This window comes from Mesocricetus auratus, unplaced genomic scaffold (assembly GCF_017639785.1).
Source record: "Mesocricetus auratus isolate SY011 unplaced genomic scaffold, BCM_Maur_2.0 Super-Scaffold_4256, whole genome shotgun sequence".
NCBI classification, from domain to species: domain Eukaryota; kingdom Metazoa; phylum Chordata; class Mammalia; order Rodentia; family Cricetidae; genus Mesocricetus; species Mesocricetus auratus.
The window spans coordinates 22,075,475-22,095,702 of record NW_024429182.1 but is presented as its reverse complement, the minus strand read 5'-3'; the positions used below and the strand labels follow the sequence as shown (position 1 = coordinate 22,095,702).

General features: G+C 42.1%; 2 protein-coding genes across 3 annotated transcripts in view; both read left to right on the top strand.

The window, feature by feature from the left end:
- Tbc1d12 (TBC1 domain family member 12) overlaps nt 1–659 on the top strand; it is a 94,022-nt gene extending 93,363 nt beyond the window's left edge. For both annotated transcript variants that reach the window (XM_040744902.1, XM_040744899.1), the window contains one exon: nt 408–659. The gene's annotated coding sequence lies outside the window, so the exon portion shown is untranslated. The remainder of the gene's footprint in view (nt 1–407) is intronic.
- Nucleotides 660–10,694: 10,035 nt separating this feature from the next.
- Nucleotides 10,695–20,228, top strand: part of Hells (helicase, lymphoid specific) — a 34,947-nt gene continuing 25,413 nt past the window's right edge. Inside the window, 6 exon segments of the mRNA XM_040744897.1 lie at nt 10,695–11,064; nt 11,382–11,488; nt 15,097–15,219; nt 17,363–17,419; nt 19,334–19,370; nt 19,460–19,524. Of these exon segments, the coding sequence (XP_040600831.1) occupies nt 11,034–11,064; nt 11,382–11,488; nt 15,097–15,219; nt 17,363–17,419; nt 19,334–19,370; nt 19,460–19,524 (420 nt within the window). The 5' untranslated portion in view covers nt 10,695–11,033.

Below are 20,228 nucleotides of genomic sequence, written 5' to 3'. Positions count from 1 at the left end.
ACCTCTCTCTCCAAGGTAGTCCAGGGGCCTAATGAGCCATATGCGCAATTTGTGGGCCGTCTGCTAGAGGTGGCTGAAAGATTATTAGGAGAAAACGGTGCTGATGATGTTATTATAAAACAATTGGCTTTTAAAAATGCCAATTCAGCATGCAAAGCTGTATTGAGAGGGAAAGTAAAAATCTTAGACCTACACGGTATGATCAGGCTTTGTAATGATGTTGATCCTCTTGACCACAAACTTTCAAAATCTATTAGTCTGGCCATTGGAGCCATAATTCAGTCATCTGCAGGAAGGTCCAATATGACAAGAACCTGTTTTAAATGTGGAAAGCCAGGCTGATCAAATCCCTCTCTGATAAGACCCAGGGAAAACCTCCCTGAGAAAAAAATATCTTATGGTTGCAGGAGCGGCCCGATAGAGGATGCAAAGGATCCTGTTTGGAGACATCAGCATTTTAGATGAAACACTCATCCTGATATTAATAGTCGTGGTGGTGCTCTGCTGCTGCTGGTAGCTGCGATGTCATGTGCCCGGAGAAAAACGCACCTGTTGCTGCTGAGATGCTTTGGATAGGATTGGTAATATCTATCTTCTTGAGCACCCAAGCCAAAACGTCTGCCTTGACCCGCTGATTAAACAACTGAGGCCAACAAAAAGTGCAAAAGATATTCTTTGGATTGGATCCCTTACATGGAGTTCTTTTTGTATTTTTAATGTTTATAGTAGTATCTTGTTGCTGCTTTTGGCTATGGTGTCTTGAACCAGGACAGGAATGCTTATGCTGTCTAGTTTAAGGGCAAAACTTTAAAAGATTATCATAAAAATGAGGGCCGTTTATTGGATGATGATTTTTATACTACAAGCCTGGATAGTTAATGCAAGAAATATGATGCTCTGGACAGTGACCAGGGCTTGGCCAGTTCCCATGCCAGTTCATTTCAATTCTTCACTGTTGCCTAACCTGTTTTCTACTTCCTGTGGTATGGATGCACCCTGCATACCCACCCCAGACCAAAAGATTGAGAGCTTTAATTTAACCAGTATCCAGTTAAATGGTACTATGTGCTTTTCTCTTAAAAGAGGCTCTCCTTACATCAGACTCAAAAGGGATAATCTCACTAACTGAAAGGATCCCTTGGTGGATAGTAGAGTGGGGGTGGACATATTGAGTGCAGCGCTCGCGCTGATAGCCTCGGGAGCAACAGAGGGCTCTGGACAAAGCACCAAAGGATCAAAGTTAAATGTCACTACATTGGCCGTGAGAGTTAGCTCCCTGGTGCCCAGGCCGAGCAATTATAGCAACAACAATGCAATAGCTTTTAAAGCATTACCCCACTGTATTACTGAATTTTCATTTCCACCAGTCTTTACTGCTTGCCAGGCCAAGACCTGGAAACAAAAACAAGTCTCTTTTGGATTTTCCTTATCCCCATCTATAAAGCAGTATATTTATAATAGTAACAACATTGATTCCTCCGTTCAAGCGGGATGGTCTTGGTTTCAATGGCTGTTGTCTAATAAATTGGGTGCAACTGCAGACATTTCTGCCCTGGCGCTTCTACAACCTACCACATTCCAGCTGCTAAATGTTACTAAAACAGTCCAAGAAAAGGGTTTTGATAGAAGGCTCCATATTAATCGGGAGCAGGAGATAGCCAATCATACACTCCCAGGAGCTGCAGTGTGTGTACTCCCTCCCTTTATTTTTTTACTTTCTAATGATAATAAGGGGTCTACTAAGCTTGATTGCAAAAATAATTCAATACAATGTTTTCTGTCTAAATGTTGAAATGGTAGTTTTGGGTTGGCAGTGGTACTACGAATACCCACGTTTGTACCTCTTCCCGTAGAAACAGACCCAAACCATTTTCCTGTCACCCTGCTCCTTCGAGAGCGACGTGACTTTGGGATCACTGCTGCCATCGTTTCTACCATTGTTCTGTCAGCCGCGGCTGCTGTTACGGCCGAAATAGCCATGGCCAATCAGGTCCAGGCGGCATCCACTATTAATGAGATTGTTAGCAAAACAGCAGATACTTTGGTTACACAATCCAGAGTTAATAAACATATAACATCAGGGATTATAGCTGCCAATCAGAGGATTGATTTTGTACAGACCCAAATTAATGAATTAGCTAGCTTAGTACAAATCGGCTGTGTTACATATCAAAAGCATGTATATATTACTTCCTTCCCTTTTAATAATTCCAGAAATAAAAGTTTAAAAATTGGCCAATACTTAGCAGGTAACTGGTCCCTAAAAGGAAAAATATTATTACAGAAACAATTATTTCAAATTGCTGTTCTAAATAATACCCGTGCACAGCCCATTACCCTTGGACAATTTAGTGATTGGCTTTATTCTGCCTTTTCCTTCTTTAAGGAATGGATAGGGGTGGGATTGTTCCTTGTTTGTTGTCTAGGAGGATGTGTATTATGTTTCTGGCTGATTTGCCGCCTGAAAGCCCAAACTTCTCGGGATAAAAAAAATTATATTACAAGCCATGATTGCTTTAGAGAGTGGTCGCTCAGCCCAAACTTGGCTGGCAACTTTAAAAAAAAAAACGCCCTTCTAATGTTGCTTCTGAATCTATTACCCATGATTCCTCTAAAAAAAACCCCTCCTCAAACCCACCTTAGATTTACAGTCCCCTCTGGTCCCGGTACAGGACAAAAATTCTAGAGAAAGTTTTAAATTTGGCCTTTTAGATCTAAAAATTTGACCCTTTAAGATCTATCCCCATGGTGCCTTAATCTTGTGCACCCCATGAGACGATAGGCTAGAAAGTCAGTAACGAAAGAGTCGTTTAAGTCTAGATTCACCTAAGACAGGATGATCCTGGTGGGGAGGATGATCCAATGACGGGTAAGAACCTAGCAACGATCTTCCAACAGGTTCAGTCTCTCTCATTGGATTCTGACAAGAGCAGGTGAGGCAAAAAAATCCTTGACACTGAGGCCTTGCACGCTGAGGACTTGCTTCCATTACACCAGCTTAGGCTCAGCCGGATATTAAGATTCGTCTTAAAAGACCTATTAGCTCGTCAGTTATTAATCACACACTTCGACACCTAGATCCCAAATTAATCTGCCTAAGATTTTATTAGAGAGGGGGGGAGATGTTGGAGCCCCGGAGACCTTTAAGTTGTAGCAGAACTAAGTGGCAGTTTAAATTGAAACAATTTAAATTAAAAAGTTATTATAAACAAACTGGTCATGCATACATTGGTTCCTGGAACAGGCTAAACATAAGGTGTTCTATAAGAAATATTTCCTTCTGTACCCGGGCCCAGTACTTTCCATTGCCCCTGTCCTCATCCCCCACCCTGCCTAAACTGCTTTATAAAAATGAGACCTTACTAGCTAATAAACAAAGCCTTGACGCAACTCAGACTGACTCTTTCTTTACGCGCTTGGCTTCCACTTCTCTCTCCCCCCCCGTTTGACTCCTACAGGTGACACCCACTCGAGACCCAGTAAATAACCTGGCCTGCTGGACGGGTCATTTTAAAATGGAATAAAGGCTATAATTTTAAACCTAAAATGCTGAAATTGCTAAGGGGAGAATACTTGAAGCTATAGGCAAAGTCTTTCCAAAAAGAATTCCAGTAGCACAGGAAATGATGGCAGTAGTCAGTAAGGAAACCACTGGCAGTAAAGAGGCAGCCTACAAAAATGGGAGACATTTTAACTAGTTATATTAAAGAACTCAAAAATCATGTGACAAAATGATTCAATCAATAAATGTACTACTGAATTGAGTAGACAGCTCTAAAATAAGAAATGCCCAGCTAACTATAGGAGTGCGTACCTTTAATCCCAGTGCTAAGGAGGCAAAATCAGGCAGATCTCTGTGAATTCTAGGACGGCGTGGTCTATATAGTGAGTTTCAAAACAGAGCTGCTTAGAGGGACACTGTCTACAAACAAATAAAATGCCCAATAAAATATTACTTTGCCAAAAATGTTCATCAAGTCTTAAATGTTTTCTGGAATCTGTCGGTTCTTTAACTCTAGAATCATGGCATCTGAAAATAGATTCTTCAATGCTTTTCCTATTTGTATGCCTTTTCTTTTTTTTTTTTTTTTTTTGGTTTTTCGAGACAGGGTTTCTCTGTGGCTTTGGAGGCTGTCCTGGAACTCGCTCTGTAGACCAGGCTGGCCTCGAACTCACAGAGATCCGCCTGCGTCTGCCTCCCGAGTGCTGGGATTAAAGGCGTGCGCCACCAACGCCCGGCTGTATGCCTTTTCTTTAATATTCTTATTGCAACTACATCTTGGAGCAGAGAGACTGGGCACCCTTGTTGATTCTAGAGGAAATTCACTTTTTCCTCTATTATCAGTATTATTAGTCATCATGATATGGCTTTAAATTTGTTTTTCTCTGTACCTGAAATAAAATTTTCATGGTCATAGTATAGGAATATTCTACCTAAGGTTAGAATATTTAAGACAATAGTCTGGCCTAAAGAAGTAAAAGTAGCAAATGAGTAAGACAGCCTTTTGAACCAACAAAAAATCCCACATATGTAATAATACTCTTTAACTAGACCAATACTATTTCTCTGTGTCTACAATCCTGTATTTTAAGAATGTTTTTATGGGTGTGTACATGTGTGCTTTCACGTATCCAACTTCACTCCAAATTCAAGACCAACATGGTCTAGGTAATATGTTCATCCAGGGCTATATATTAGCCCTGCTTCAACAGACAAATATTACATAAGTCTTCTTTGTCACTTCACATGATCATTGCAACCTATAAAAGAAAGTAATTTGAGGCTTATAGTTCAGAGGGTGAGTCCATGGTCACCATGGCAGTGAACCTGGCCACAGGCAGGCCAGCATGATGCTGGAGAGGTAACTTATTACATCTTGGTCTATGAGCATCAGACAGAGAGGCGGGTGTAGATGGATGGATGGATGAATGATAGGTAGATAGAGTGAGCTAGCTAGCTGGCTAACTGGGAGTGGCATAGGCTTTTAAAACCTCGAAGACTACCTCCAGTGACACCTCTGCTTTAACAAGGTGATCCCTCCTAATCCTCCCCAAACAGTTCAACTGGGGATCAAATGTGCAAACATAGGGGGTTGGGGGGGCTATCATTCAGCCCATCTTCAGATAACAATACAGCTCATTTTGAGTCCTTTCTAACACAACTGTCATTTCTTCATGTACCAGATTTACTACTAGTGATGGGTAGAGACAAGAGACTAGACATGTGAGAAATCAAGATTCTGTAGTGTGCTGGTTAAACCATCACCTGGAAAGATTTTCAGTTAAGGAATTGCTTAGGTCAGATTGGCCTGTCAGCATGTCTGTAGGATTGTTTTGTTAGCTAATATAGGAAGCCCCAGCTATTGTGAGTGGCATCATTTCCTAGACAGGGACTTCTACTATAGAAGGCAGGAAAAAAAAAACAGATGAGAACAAGCAAGCAAATGAGATTAGATGGAAGGATGGATGGATGGAGAGACAGATGACAGACAGAGAGAGACAGGCATCCATACATAGATATATGAACTTTTTTCTCTCTCTTTGAACTATGGATTTGTGACTAGATGCTGTAGTTCTGCCTTGAGTTCCCCAATATAATGGCCTGTGACCTAGAATTATAACTCAAATAAAACCCTCTTCTCTAAGTTGCTTTGGGTCCAGGTTATTTTTTCCCAGCAACAAATGACCTAGGACACAACTTGGTACTGAGAGTGTGGTGTCACTTGACGGGCCTGGCCATGGGAAATTTATGCCTTGTTTTTGGAGATGGGATGTAAAGCATTTGGAGTTTTGAGTTGGAGAAACTGTTGAATGCTAGAGGCAGAGTTTGGTGGTCTGTTCTTGTGAGGGTTTAGAAAACAGTAGTGCTGAGGGGAATGAGGACTATAGAAGCCTGACTCATGAGACTTCAGGAGGGAGCAAGAAATCTATCAGGAGCTGGGCCAGGGGCCAGTCATGCAATACTTTGGTTACCAATTTGTATTATTTGATCATGCTGGGGCTATAATTGTAAGAAACAATACCATTTATGTCTAACTTTCTGTGCTTCATTGGAACAGTAGGAATGTAGTTTCTCAGGGCCAGAAGATGTGATCCAAGGGAGCCAGGCTGCCCAGATGGATCTTCACAGAACTTGGCAGTGTGAGAATCGAAGGCATGAAAGGGCTATGGTGAGCTACTAAGGCCAGCGTCTCTACAAAGAGTCCCATTGGTGAAGGTAATCCTGTCAGGGAGAGCTACAGATGTAGATTGGTGCCAACTTAAGCCTAAGAGAGAAACTTGGTGTGCTGTGGATGGCAGATCTGGAGAGGTGGACTGCCTAAGCCTTTGAAGTCTAGAAATTACCATGGGTGAGTCCCAGATGTCCAACATTGCTCTATAGTATTTGATATTGTCACTACTGGGTTTGGGTTTTGTTTTGATATGACTATTCTTTGTGATGCCCTGATCCTTCCCCTTAGGAATAAATTTATAACTTGGGGAGATGGCTCAGCTACTTTTCCATAGGTCCCAAGTTTGATTCCCAGCACCCATATGGTGGCTCACAATGGTCTAATTCCAATCCCAGCAGACACTGTAAGGGAGGGCACTGCACAAATGCAGTGCATAGATGTGCATGCAGCCAAACACCCATAGACTCATAGAAAGAAGAAAGGAAGTTTATACCTTGTTTGGTTTTGGTGGTTTTTGCTTTTGAGACACGGTTTTATGTAACCCGACTGACCTGGAACTCACAGAGATCTACCTTCCTCTGCCTCCTGAGTGCTGGAATTAAAGGTGTGTGCCACCATGCCTGGCTGACTACAGGACTTTTAATGTTGGATTATATTTTATACTATGATATCAAAGTCAGGCTTTGGGAACAAGGATGAAAGTTATGGATTAAAGTGGTATGTTTTAGATCAGATTTAGGTTGTTTTTGGAAATAACTCACTCAACCTCATCCCAAAGTCAGTTTTTCCCACTGTGCCACTCTCTCCTGGTTTTCTAAGATAGGGTTTCTCTGTGTAGTCCTGGCTTTCCTGGAACTCGCTGCATAGACCAGGCTGGCCTTGCACTCATGCAAATCTGATTTCTGCCTCCTATAGTTCTAGGATTAAAGGTGTGCACCACCATGGCCTGCCTGCATATGTATAGAATTGTGAAGGAACTAAGAACACTGGGCGGTCACTATTTACTTATGTATTCCTTTATGAGCCAGTAGAGTTCCTTCCAACCTAGGAGTAAGGTGTGTTGTTTTGGTTTTGCAGCTGGGTGACTGTATATAACTCTCCAAGTTATACATCCTGAGCAGTTCACCTGACAATTCCACCCTGTTGAATCGAAGGGAACAAGTACCTCTTCTCTTTGGTATTTTAGGATTAAGCACTTTTCCTTTTTCCTTCCTTCCTTCCTTCCTTCCTTCCTTCCTTCCTTCCTTCCTCTTTCTGTCTTTCCTTGTCTTCCTTTCTTCCTTCCTTCCCTTCCCCTCCCTTCTCTCTTCTTTCTTTGGAACAGGGTCTTATGTAGTTGAGGCTGGCCTTGAACTCCCTAAGTAGTTGAGGATCTTAAGAACTTGTGATACTCTCAACTCTACCTTCCAGGTGCTCGAATTAGGGGCATGTAACAACACACTTTGGTTTTAGATGCTCCCAAAATTTCCAAACTGCCAGAATTGCAGGAGTGAAGAGACAAGAAAAACACAAGAGTTTAGCCATTGGAGGAATAGAGGGAGAAAAGGCTAGATGCCAGCAGAGCTTCTGTGAAATGATTGCATACAAATGCTTCAATTCCTGTTTGAAGCCAGTAAGTGGATCCCCAACACCAACCCAGACCACCAGTCACACCAAAAGGGAAGTTTGGGCACAAGGGGACACAGAGGCTTAGGCATAAAAGACCTATGCTGGTGCCTGGTGCCAACCATACTGTCAGTGAAAGTGGGTTGTCTTTGGGATCTCATAGTGGATCACTAAAATGACACAAAGCACAGCAATTCTGAATCATATATGAGTGACTATGGCCCAGGAACAGATTGAAGATGCCTGAGAAGACATGTTCCCCTGTGAAAGTGGGCACATAGAAGTTCTATGGTCATAAAAGAGAGTCATAAATTTAGGTATTTAGCAAAAATTAGTGAGGACATCATTTAGATAGATTACAACAAAATAGGAAATGTGGCAATAATGACAGCCCAAGGTATGGGGGTTGTAAACATTTACCACACCAAAATTGACATATAAGTTTTAATAAAGAATAGACAATGTGAACAGAAACATAGCAGGCAGAAGATGAGAGAGAAGACAGAAGAGGGATGGAGATATTGAGACAGAGATATGAATTGTACCACACCTCTTGAAGGGAACGGTGCCCTTTGTAGCAATTTAGAGAAGTTATTTGGGTTGGGCTTGGAGATGCATGCTTTAATCCCAGTACTAGGGATGGTGGCCGGTGTATCTCTCTAGTTTGAGATCATCAGTCTGGTTTCTATAGCAAATTCCAGAGCAGCCAGGGATACACAGTGAGAAGTATGTGTGTGTGTGTGTGTTTCAATAGATTTTAGGAGCTTACTATTTGGAGATAGTAAAAAATCCTAAAATTCTATTTGTTCTTTCTGAGACTAGCAGTTTGGTACAGTGCCATCAGGAGTTTGTAATTGTTTAAATAAGGCATCACAATTACTGGGTCAGGCTAGAAACAAGTCTCTCTGCTAGAAAGTGGGAATTATGCTTCTTATGTTTGACCTGTCTTTTTTCTTGTTTCTATAGTAGAGAAACCTTTTCCATATATTTTGTTTAATTATTTAGGCTTTAAAAGACTTCTTTTTAAAAACGTTCATATTTTGAAAGGTAAGAGTTTCACTTTGTAGCTCAGGCTGGCTACAAACTTGTGATCCTCCTTCCTCCACCTCTAGTGCTGGGATTACAGGCATGTGCAGCACCATACTTGGCTGTATTTTCTTCTCTAATGTCAGGGGTTTCTCAGAATCCAGGCTGGCTTTCAACTTTCCTTGTAGACACTCTGTAGATGAGACTGACCTGGAGTGGCTGTTTCTGCCTCCACTGCACTCAGCAGTTCTGCTGTAGGTTTTTAGTGCAGAGGAAGGAGATTCTTAGCTTTTGGGTTAGTGGAAGGGATGATCTGCCTAGAACACATGGCAAAGGTTTTACCTGACAGCAGAATGATGTTAGGTTAGATAGAGACGGTGTCTAGTCAAGGGGACTAAAGACAACCTAAGATAATCTTGGCTCAGGATCTGCATCTTTCTATTGCATTGGTTTTTTGTTTTTATTTTCTTTTTCCATTTGTTCCAGTATGTGGTGGTGGTGTGTGTGTACGCACACGCCAGTGCACATGGACATGTGTATGCATTGTTTGCATGTGTGTATGGGGTGCACCTGCACATGTGTGTGTAGATGTTTATTCACCTTACTCATTGGGATCCAGTCTCAGTTAAACTTAGGGGTATGGCTGGTCTTGTTAGCCACTTTGCTCTGGGGATCCCGTTTTTACCTGATGTTGCCAAAGAGCTAACTCCTCCTCCAGTTACTGTTGCCTCCCTCCACCTCCGAGACAGATTAAAGTATTTGAATAATAATGGAAAGAATTCAGGGAGCCACTAGGAACCCTGGAGAGTGGAATGTTAATCTAAGATTCTTGGAGTAGGTTTCAGGGATTTCTATGTTGAAGAGAAAATGAGGGAGTGATAGGTAATTCAGATGCTAGATTTGCAAATTTTATTATTGAAATTGGGGGAATTCTTTTTTTGTTTGCAGGGGATCTGGTAGTATGAGCAATGCTTAGGTTTGGTATCGAAATCTGATTGAGTGGATAGTGATGCCACTCATGTAAAAAGGGCTTTCCAAGACATTTTGTGAGGGCAGAGTAGTATAACGTAATATTTTAGAAGAAAATCTCAATGTCATATCTGGGTTATTGCCTCCTCCTGTGACATACCCCTTTGTCAACTCTGCTTGTCATTAGCCATCCTTTAAAAACAAACAAAAAAAATGGTTTAGCTGAGTTTCGAGGCCTGCATGGTCTACAAAGTGAGTTCCAGGACAGCCAGGACTGTTACACAGAGAGACTCTGTCTCAACTAAAATAATAATAATAAAAAAAGAGGATTCTAGGGGTGGTTATGGGGTATTATAAATACGTCTTTTTTCTTTACAATTTTGTCTAGTGTATGTGTTTTGAGGTGTGGGGGTGGCTAACAAATGCCAGATGGTACTCATAGAGATTAGCGGACAATTTGCAGGGCTTTTCTCCTAACCCGCAAAAGGGATTACAGAAAGAGTTGAAACCTAAGCAAAAATCAGTTACGAGAAAAATACTTCAGGACCCATTTTCCAAATATGTTTCATGTCCCCCAGGGTGTCTTTGAATTAGTTAGTAACCAAGGATGACCTTCTAGAAGCCTTAATCCTGCTGCCTGTACCTGCCCTGTGCGAGAAGACAGGAATGTATCACCAAACCAGTCTCCGCCGCACTGAGACTAACCCCGAGGCTCAGTGCATGCTAGGCAAGCATTATAACCAACTCAGCCACACCCCCAGCTCATTTCTGAATCGGTTTATCACTCATTACCTTTATCTTATCCTAAATTTGCGTAACCTTCATCTCTTATCCCTTCTAATCACGTCAGTGTGTGAAAAGTTCTTGCACACCCCTGAACCATTATTAAATAAAAGGGACACTCCGGCGTCCTGCGCTCCGCGGAGCCTCCACCATCAAGGGAGAAGTTCGAGGCTGGAGCCTGCAGCGGTAGCATCCACTGTCCCTGAGATTCTGGTCCAGGTAAAGGTTTAAGGCGTCCCCAAGACGGAGAGGCGGACCGCACAGACAAACTGATCTAAATCTCGTGAGTCGAGGTCCAAAGCGGGCGGGGAGCCGGAAGTCTCGCGAGATGAAGGGTTTTCCCGCGAAGGAGAAGCGCGCGTTTTTCTTGCGCCGGGGATTGAGCGAGCCCGCTGGGATTGCTCGGCTGTGAGGGACTAGTGCGCGGCGTTCGGGGCGCTCTGAGGAGGCGGCCGTGTCCCCCGCGAGTGTGCAGCCATGCCTGCGGAGCAGCCCGCGAGCAGCAGCGGTGAGCCGGCGGCGTGGAGGCTGCGGCGCGCTTCGTGGGAGGGAGCCAGCCGGGGCCGGGACTTGAGGGGAAAGGAGCCGTGGGGAGGCGAGCACAGCGCCGTCGGCCAGCTCGTCTGCTGGGTGACACGGAACGGGTTTCAGGTCTCCCTTGCCCCCTGCTTCACGAGCTGGGTGCGGGCAAATGGGCGTCGTCGCCGAGACGCTTCGGCTTTCGCTCCCAGCGCCTCCGGGAAGGGAGTAGACTGGTCGTGGCCTTGGGAGATGAGAAGTTGTGACTTAGATCACTTTCTAAAAGCCCTCCATCCCTCCCCGCAGAAATGGCCGAGCAAACGGAACCTGCCCTGATTACTCCAGCCATGCTGGAGGAGGAAGAACAGCTCGAGGCGGCGGGACTTGAAAGGGAGCGGAAGATGTTAGAAGAGGTAATGCCCGCTGACGCGGGGCTCCCCCAACCCCCCGGCGTCCCGTCTCCACCTGCTTGGGCTTTCCTTGAACTTTCGAGCAGACCGGTCCCCTGTCGTTTTCGGACGGGTAGAGATGCAATCTTGGCGTGTGCTTTGAGTGGTAGGATTCTGAGGTGTGGGCTTGAGGGGGCGGGAGGGTGGTGGAAACGTCTCTTGAGTGAAAGTTTCAAATTGCCTTCTTGACCATTAAGGCCCATCCAAAGTCACTGGTGAATGCTTTTTTTGCTTTTTAAATATGTGCCGCCACTGTGTGCCTGATGGCCAAAATCAGTCTTTTTAACACCAGGCAGAGATGATAGATAGTGGGATTACTGGAGTGTGCTACCATTCCTTGCTCCTAATGATTTCTTAGCAATTAATTACTATGCGCTACCTTAGGTGGTCAACTTGTTTTAGTTTTCTGTAAATAAAATTCTTTAGCTAAAATTGAGGTGTGTATATTCATGACAAGTTAAGAGTATTTGTAGTTTCTGTAAATCTTTAACTTAGTAAGAGCAGTTTTTAACATTTGGAGAATTAAGCTTTTATTTAGTACTCTAGTATTAAATCTAGAAAAAGAGTGATACTACACTGGAAAATTCTTAAATCATTAGTTCTTTCCTAGCGATTATTTCAGCCTGTCAGCATAATAGGACTTCTTTGGGGCTTTAAATCTTACTTTTGTAGCCCAGGCTGGGCTGGAACTCAGAATAATTCTCTGAGCCACTAAAGTATTGGAATTATAGGCCTGTGCCACCTTGCCTGGCTTGTGTTCTTTTTGAAAAACACTTTTCCTTTATTTTGAAATCTGTTTATTCATGTGTGGGTGGGAGGGGTGTGTGCGCTTGAGTTTGGAGTGCCTTGGAGCTAGTGTGAGCAGGTTGTGAGTCCTGACAGGACATGGGTGCTGGGAACCAAACTTGGAACCTCTGCAAGAGCAGCTGCACTCTTATCGCTGAGCCATCTCCACCCCAGATTCATATTACAAATGAACAAACCGAGCCAGTTGGTCAGAAAGTAAGTGTTGAAGTCAAATTTGAACTCAAACTGTCCTGAGTTCTCTTCTTTCCCAATTGTGCCCTTTCTTGAAAGGAAATACACCTCAATGGCATATTGAACCAACCAAGGATACGTAGAAAACTACTTGAGAAATAATCCTGAAACAAGTCATGCTGTTTTGTATGTCAATGCTCTTTGCCATTTGTGTGTTTGTGTTTCACGTGTTGGACGGATAAAAGTTAATGTCAGGTGTCTTCCATGCTACACTTAAAGGTTTTTAATGTTCTGAGCCTGCGTGTACCTTCGTGTGTAGAAGTCAGAGGACAGCTCTGTAGAGTCAGTTTTCCTTTCATCCATTTCATGTGAGCTGCAGAGACTGAACTCAGGCTGTTAGGCTTGAATGGCAAGGGCCTTTACCCCTGACCCACCGATCATCTCCCTGCACGAAACTTGTTTTTTTGAGACAGAATCTCACTGAGCACCATCTCCTCCATTCAGCTAGATTGGGCAGCATGCCCCAGGGATCCTCCTGTCTCCACCTTTCCAGTGTTGGGATTGCTAACATCTCCATGCTCACTTTTTATGGGGCCTGGGGAGTCCTAAGTGAGGTCCTCATGATTTCATGGTAAGCACTTTGTCAACTAAGCCAACTCAGCATTCTTAACTCCCTTTGCCTTGTTTTCTTTTGTGGGGATGGGACCTATCACATACATCTAGTTAGCCTCAAACTAAAGTTTGAAGCATTGTTAAAACCTTCATGAAGATCTATTAAGAGTAGGGTCACACTAGACTGCATGCCTGTAATCCCAGCACTTGGGACGTGGAGGCATGAGGATCATATGTTCCAGGTCATCCCCTACATGGGTCATCCTTAGCTATTAGCTACACAAGGAGTTGGGACTTGGTGCAGCTCGAGTTACCTGAGATCCTGGCTTAAACAGTACCAGGTGTGGTACTTCACACCTGTAAGTTAACCACAATACTTTGGAGAGGGAGGCAGGACAATTGCTGCAAGTTTCAGACTATCCTAGGCTATATAACAAGACCCTTTATCAAAAAAGTCACAGGGACTAGAGACATGCTTAGCTCTTAATAGCACTAGCTATGTTTTCAGAGGATCCAGGATTTGTTCTCAGTACTCACATGATGGCTTACAATCATCTATAGCTCCAATTCTAGGTGATCCAACATCCTCTTCATTAAAGCACAGGTACCAGACATATGTGTAGCGCACATACATACATACAGGCAAAACAGTTAAACACATAAAATAATCTTAAATAAATCTTAAAAAGTCATCATTCTGGACATGGTTGTACATGCATGCCTTTAATCTTAGCACTGGGGGAGGCAGAAGCAGGTGTGAGTCCAGCCTGGTTTACATAGCAAGTTCCAGACCAGCCAGAGTCACATAGTAAGACTTAAAAAAGAAGAAAGAAAAAAAAAATCAGGTTTTATTTTCAATGTTTTACTCATTGAGTCCTCAGCTGTTTTATGAAGTAGATAGAGTTACTTCTAATGGCATTTTAAAAACTATAGAGTTAGGGAGGTGGGCCATTGCTCTTGTGTTTTGAGTTTTAGACTAGAACCCATGTTGGGTGGCTTAACTCCAGCTCCAGGGGATCTGACATCTATCGCTTCCATTCAGACTTGCAGTCTTTTCAAAGACAGTTATAATTCCCAGCACCCACGTGGTAGCTCACAACCCTTTATAACTCCAGTTCCAAAGAATTCAGTACCTTTCTGGACACCAGGCATATAAGTGTCACATACATGATACATGTAGATAAAACATCTATACCATAAAGTTAAAATAAATTGCTCTATACATAAATATAAAATTAATATGAAAAGTAGAGGTTTGTAATTAAAAAGTGTGTGTAACATAAAAGCAGTGATCTAGCTGGTTGTGGTCGCCTGTGAGTAAATACAGTGCCTGAAGGTAGATGCCGGAGAATCTGAGGTCAGCCTGGGATATTAAAAGCTAAAGCATAAAGGCATAAAGGGAGATCTCTGGGGAATACAAAATGCTGGCAAGGGGACACGAACAGTAGAGTAGGCATGTTGATTTTTTTTTTTTTTTTGGTTTTTCGAGACAGGGTTTCTCTGTATTGTTTTGGAGGCTGTCCTGGAACTCACTCTGTAGACCAGGCTGGCCTCGAACTCACAAGAGATCCGCCTGCCTCTGCCTCCCGAGTGCTGGGATTAAAGGCGTGCGCCACCAACGCCTGGCGGCATGTTGAATTTTGAAGAGAGTTTTGGACTGGTGAGATGACTCAGCTGGTCAAGTGTTTTGTTGTACAAGCCTAGCACCCTGAGCTCTAACCCAGAAACCAGGTAGAAGGAAGGAATTGACTTCACAGCGTTGCCCTCTGGTCTTCAGAAATGGGTGTCCAGGCCTATAAATGCCTACACATCTTGCATGCAACAAATTGTTTCTTGTTTTTATTCTAATTATGTTCTATTTTATTTTCATTGCTTTTGTTTTGAGGTGGGGTCTTGTATAGTCATGCTGGTGCCTAACTTGAATGACCCATCATGTGCCTCTTTAGAAAATTTAGTGTCATAGAATGTTTTTCTTTGTATAGGCTCGAATGTCTTGGGATAGAGAGTCCACTGAAATTCGGTACCGCAGACTTCAGCATTTGCTAGAAAAAAGCAATATCTACTCAAAATTTTTGTTGACTAAAATGGAACAACAGCAGCTGGAGGTATGTATATATGATTAACTATAAATGATTAGAAATATTTTGAAAACAGCTTTCTGAGGTATAAATTAGATATAATAAAATGTAGACATTCCAAGTTTATGGTTGAGTTTTTAAAATTAATTTTATAATTTTTTCTGTGTGAATGGTTGCTTGTGAGCATTTCTATGCATCCTGTGTATGCCTGGTGTCTGAAAAGGGCAGAAGAAGACATTGGATCCCTTGGGACTGGAATTCCAGATGCTTGTGGCTAACATTTGGATTCTGGGAATTCAACCTGGGTCCTGAAAGAGCAGCCAGTAGTCTCCATGGCTGAGCCATCTCTAGACCCTATTTGATGAGGGTTTTTTTTCCCAGACAGAGTTTCTCTGTATTGTTTTGGAGGCTGTCCTGGAACTCTCTCTGTAGACCAGGCTGGCCTTGAACTCACAGAGATCCACCTGCCTCCATCTCCCGAGTGCTGGGATTAAAGTCGTACGCCACCAACACCCGTCTTTGAGTTTTGATCAATGAATGTATATACCTGTGTTACCACCAACACAATCGAAATAATGTACATTTCAATTCCAAAATGTTTTCTTGTGTCATAAGCAAGTCTTATGATGAGTCTCTGTCACTGTTGATCAAGAGGGCTTTTCTAAGAATACTATATAAATGGAGTCACTGTATTATGAATATTTGGTTTTATCTTTGTTTCCTGTCATAATTCCTAGAGTCCCTGGATTCTCCATTTTCTTTAAGATTTATTTATTATGTATACAGTGTTCTGCCTACATGTATGTCTGCATGCCAGAGATAGCACCAGATCTCATTGAGGGTAAGAGCCACTGTGTGGTTGCTAAGGAATTGAACTCAGGACCTCTGGAAGAGCAGCTAGTTCTCCTAACCTCTGAGCCATCTCTCCAGCACCCTGAGTGGTGTCTTTTTGAATGCTGATGTGTTAACTAGAACTGGGGTTAGTCACTCACAAGCTGAAAGCAGAATTAGAGCTGCAGACCAACTCACTTGTGATCAGTGCTTTAATCCTTCATGCCTATGGAATGCAGCTCCAAAGGGACAGGAGAGCTTCCTTTATGGAACAGTTAGAGGGTCCTGGAGAATTCTGGAGAGAGCACTGAAGCTCTCTTTCTGCCATGCTGTCTTTTGTAATAGACTGTAAATTTAAGTAAATGTTTCCCTGAGTTCTGTGAGCTGCTCTAGCAAGTTCAGACTTGGAGAGGAGGTTATGGAAACCTAATTTCATGCTCAGAAACAACTTGAACGTTCCATTTGGCAGCAGGATTGTGGACAGTGTGGGAACCTAAGCAAACAGTAAGAACTGGTACTCTGGGACAAAGGTATGTAGCATCAGAATTGAATTGAATTACGACACTCAGAAGTGGCATATTAACTAATTGCGTTTTGTCAACAAGAGTGTCAGTTTTACCCATTAAGGTAGAAGTTCCAGCAGGCAGTTGTTGAATAAAAGAATAGGAGAAACCCAGCCTTTTCTCCTTAATATTTATAGGTTAGCTAGGTATGTAGTTTTGTTTTTTCTATTTTTCAGATTTATTATAAGTGTATTGATCATTTCAATCTTTTAATCTTTTATTCTTGAAGCATCTCATTTTAAAAAATAACATTATTTAGATCCTTAGGTTACATAAAAATATAACTGAACACTGAATTGCCCATTACTGGTTTATTTGTTTATTTATTTATCTGTTTATTTATTTCCCAAGACAGGGTTTCTCTATAATAGTCCTAGCTGTCCTAGAACTTGCTTTGTAGACCAGGCTGGCTTTGAACTCAGATCCCCTGTCTCTGCCTCCAGAGTGCTGGAACTAAAGGCGTGTGCTGCTACATCCTGGTGCTTTGTTTATTCTTTTGAGATATGTCTCACTGTTTTGCATACTGGCTGAGCAGTCAGAAGGTTTATCTGCCTTTGTTTTCTCCTCAGCTCATTATCCTTTTGAAAACTATTGTGTAATATATTGTGTCTGCATCTAGTTCTGTTGTGGTAGAGAAGGGTAAATCTGTTCCTGAAGTCTCATACAGCCTAGAAGTAGAAGTTCTTTTTAAATTATTATTAGTTTTTTCATTATGAATACATGATGATGTAATTGTGATATATTTTATGCCACATTTCTTAAAAATTATCTTGCAGGAACAGAAGAAGAAAGAGAAGTTGGAGAAAAAGAAGCGATCATTAAAAGTTGTAGAGGTAATATAACAAGTCAGGATTTCCCTCTCTAGTACTGTGGGTTGAACCCAGGGCTTGAATAAGCTAAGCAAATGATCTACCAGTCCCCAGTATATTTATGCTATCTTAATTTTTTTTTTTTTTTACGAGACAGGGTTTCTCTGTATTGTTTTGGAGGCTATCGGTCCAGCCCAGCCTTGAACTCATAGAGATCCGCCTGCCTCTGCCTCCCGAGTGCTGGGATTAAAGGCATGTGCCACCACCGCCCAGCGCTATCTTAATTTTTAAGATAATTCTTTTTACTTATTCATTATCTACTTAATTTCAAAATTATTGTTCTATTGTTTTTTGTTTTGGTTTTTTGATACAGGGTTTCTCTGTATTGTTTTGGAGGCTGTCCTGGAACTCACTCTATAGAGCAAGGCTGGCCTCGAACTCAGAGATCTGCCTGCCTCTGCCTCCTGAGTGCTGGGAATAAAGGCGTGCACCACCAGTGCCCAGCTGTTCTATTGTTTTTTGAAATGGGTTTTTATTATTTTTACTTTATGTATATAAGTGTTGAGTGTTTTGCCTATATATGTGTATAAGTATATGTGTGGAATGCCCCTGGGAGCCAGAAGTGGATATTAGATCTTCTGGAATTTCCGCTTGTTCATTTGTTATTTGTTAGCTTTGATTTTCAGCTCTTTAAAGTTTTTTTTTTTCTTGGGCTGAAGAGATGGTTCAGTGGCTAAGAGCACTGACTGCTCTTACAGAGGAACTGGGTTCAATTCCCAGTTCCCATATGGCTACTCACAGCTGTCTGTAACTCCAAGATCTTAATACCCTCATGTAGACATACATGCTGGCAAACACCAATGCACATAAAATAAAAACAAGTAATTTTTTTCTTAATGGCTTATTTTTAGAGATTTATTTTACTATATGAATATGAGTGAGTGAGTGAATGGCTGTTTGCCACATGTGTGCCTGGTGCTTGGAGAGGTCATAAGAGGTCATTGGATTCCCTGGAACTATAGTTACAGATGTTTGTGAGCGTCTATGTGGATGTTGGGAATTGGACCTAGGTCCTTTGGAATAGGAGCCAGTACTCTTTCTTAAACACTTAGTCTCTTGAACTCAGAGATCCACCTACCTTTGCCTCCCAAGTACTGGAATTAAAGGCGTGGGTCACCAGCTACCAGCAAATATTTATATTTTTATAATGTATATGTGTTTTCTGTGTAATCACCCACCATGTTTGTGTAATTATGGGCTCTAGAAAAGGGTATTGGACCCCCCCTAAAGCAGTTTTGACCTGCCTAAAGTGAGTGCTGGGCACCAAACTTTGGGCCTCTGAAGGAACAGGAAGCGCTATTAACCACTGAGGCGTCTTTACAGCTCTTAATCAACGCCTTTTTCACGTGTAATGCCATGTCTGGTATATGTAGAGGCAAAAATGATGATGCAGTACAAGGTTGGTCATCTGTTCTACACAATGAATTCTCAAAAAACATAAAGAGTAACAACATAAAGGTTCATAGTAGAAGTATTCTAGGGTTTTAATCGATGACTTAGCAGTTAGCTTTAAGGACACTGGTTGTAAGACATAAGTTTCATTCATAGCACCCATATGGTGGTTGTTAACTTGAATTCCAGGTGATCTGTTGCCCCTTTCTGCTCCTGGGCACCATACATGCCCATGGTGCACAGACATACATGTAGAGGAAACACATAAAAACACATTAAAAAATAGTGACATTCTGCCTGGCGTTGGTGGCGCACGCCTTTATTCCCAGCACTCGGGAGGCAGAGGCAGGCAGATCTGTGAGTTTGAGACCAGCCTGGTCTACAGAGTGATTTCCAGGACAGCCTCCAAACAATACAGAGAAACCCTGTCTCGAAAAACCAAAAAAAAAAAAAAAAAAAGTAACATTCTAAATCTTTGTTTTGTAGAGTAAAAATTCAGCTGCTATGAATGAAGAGAATCCAGGTAAATTGACTTTGTTCCAGCTTGAAGAGTGTATGTTTGCATTTCTGTTTTTAGCTGCTGCTTAAAAACTACATGGTTTTGTTTTGTAGTCATGAAAAAGAAAAGAGGAAGAGAAGAAGAATCTTACAATATTGCAGAGGTCATGTCAAAAGAGGTAATATAATAATCTAAGGATATTTAATACTGGATGTTGACTAAAAACCTACTGTAGATTTTTCTTTAAAATGTATTTAGTTAACTGAACTTGGTTATCTTTAATTTAAGCAATTGGGAGGCAGAGGCAGGTGGATCTCTAGTTTTGGGCCAGTGTGGTTTACATAGTTCAGGCCAGACAGGGCTATATGTATTAAGATCCTGTTTTAAGAAAAGATAAAAAGCTGGGCAATGGAGGCATGTGCCTTCAATCACAGTACTTGGGAGGCAGATCTCTGGTAGTTTGAGGCCAGCCTGGTCTAGAGAGCTACTTTCAGGCCAGCTAGGGCTGTTATATAGAGAAACCTGGTCTTGTGGGAAAGAAAAGTTACTTCATTAAAAATTTTTTTTAAATTTTATTTTTATGGCTGTTTTGCATGTGTGTGTGTGTATATGTGCAGTGTCTTAAGAGTCCAGAAGGGAGCATCAGATCCCTAGGAACCAGAATTACAGAAAGATTGTGAGCTTCCATGTGGGTGATAGGAATTGAACTTAAGTCCTCTGGAAGTGCAACCAGTGCTCTAAACCACGAAACCATCTCTTTAGCCCTAATTTTAATTTTTTGAGACAGTCTTAGTATATGGTTTAGGGTAGCCTCTAGCTTGGATTCTGTTATCTCAAGTCTTCTGAGTGCTGGAGTTACAGAAGTATGCAGTTATATCAGCC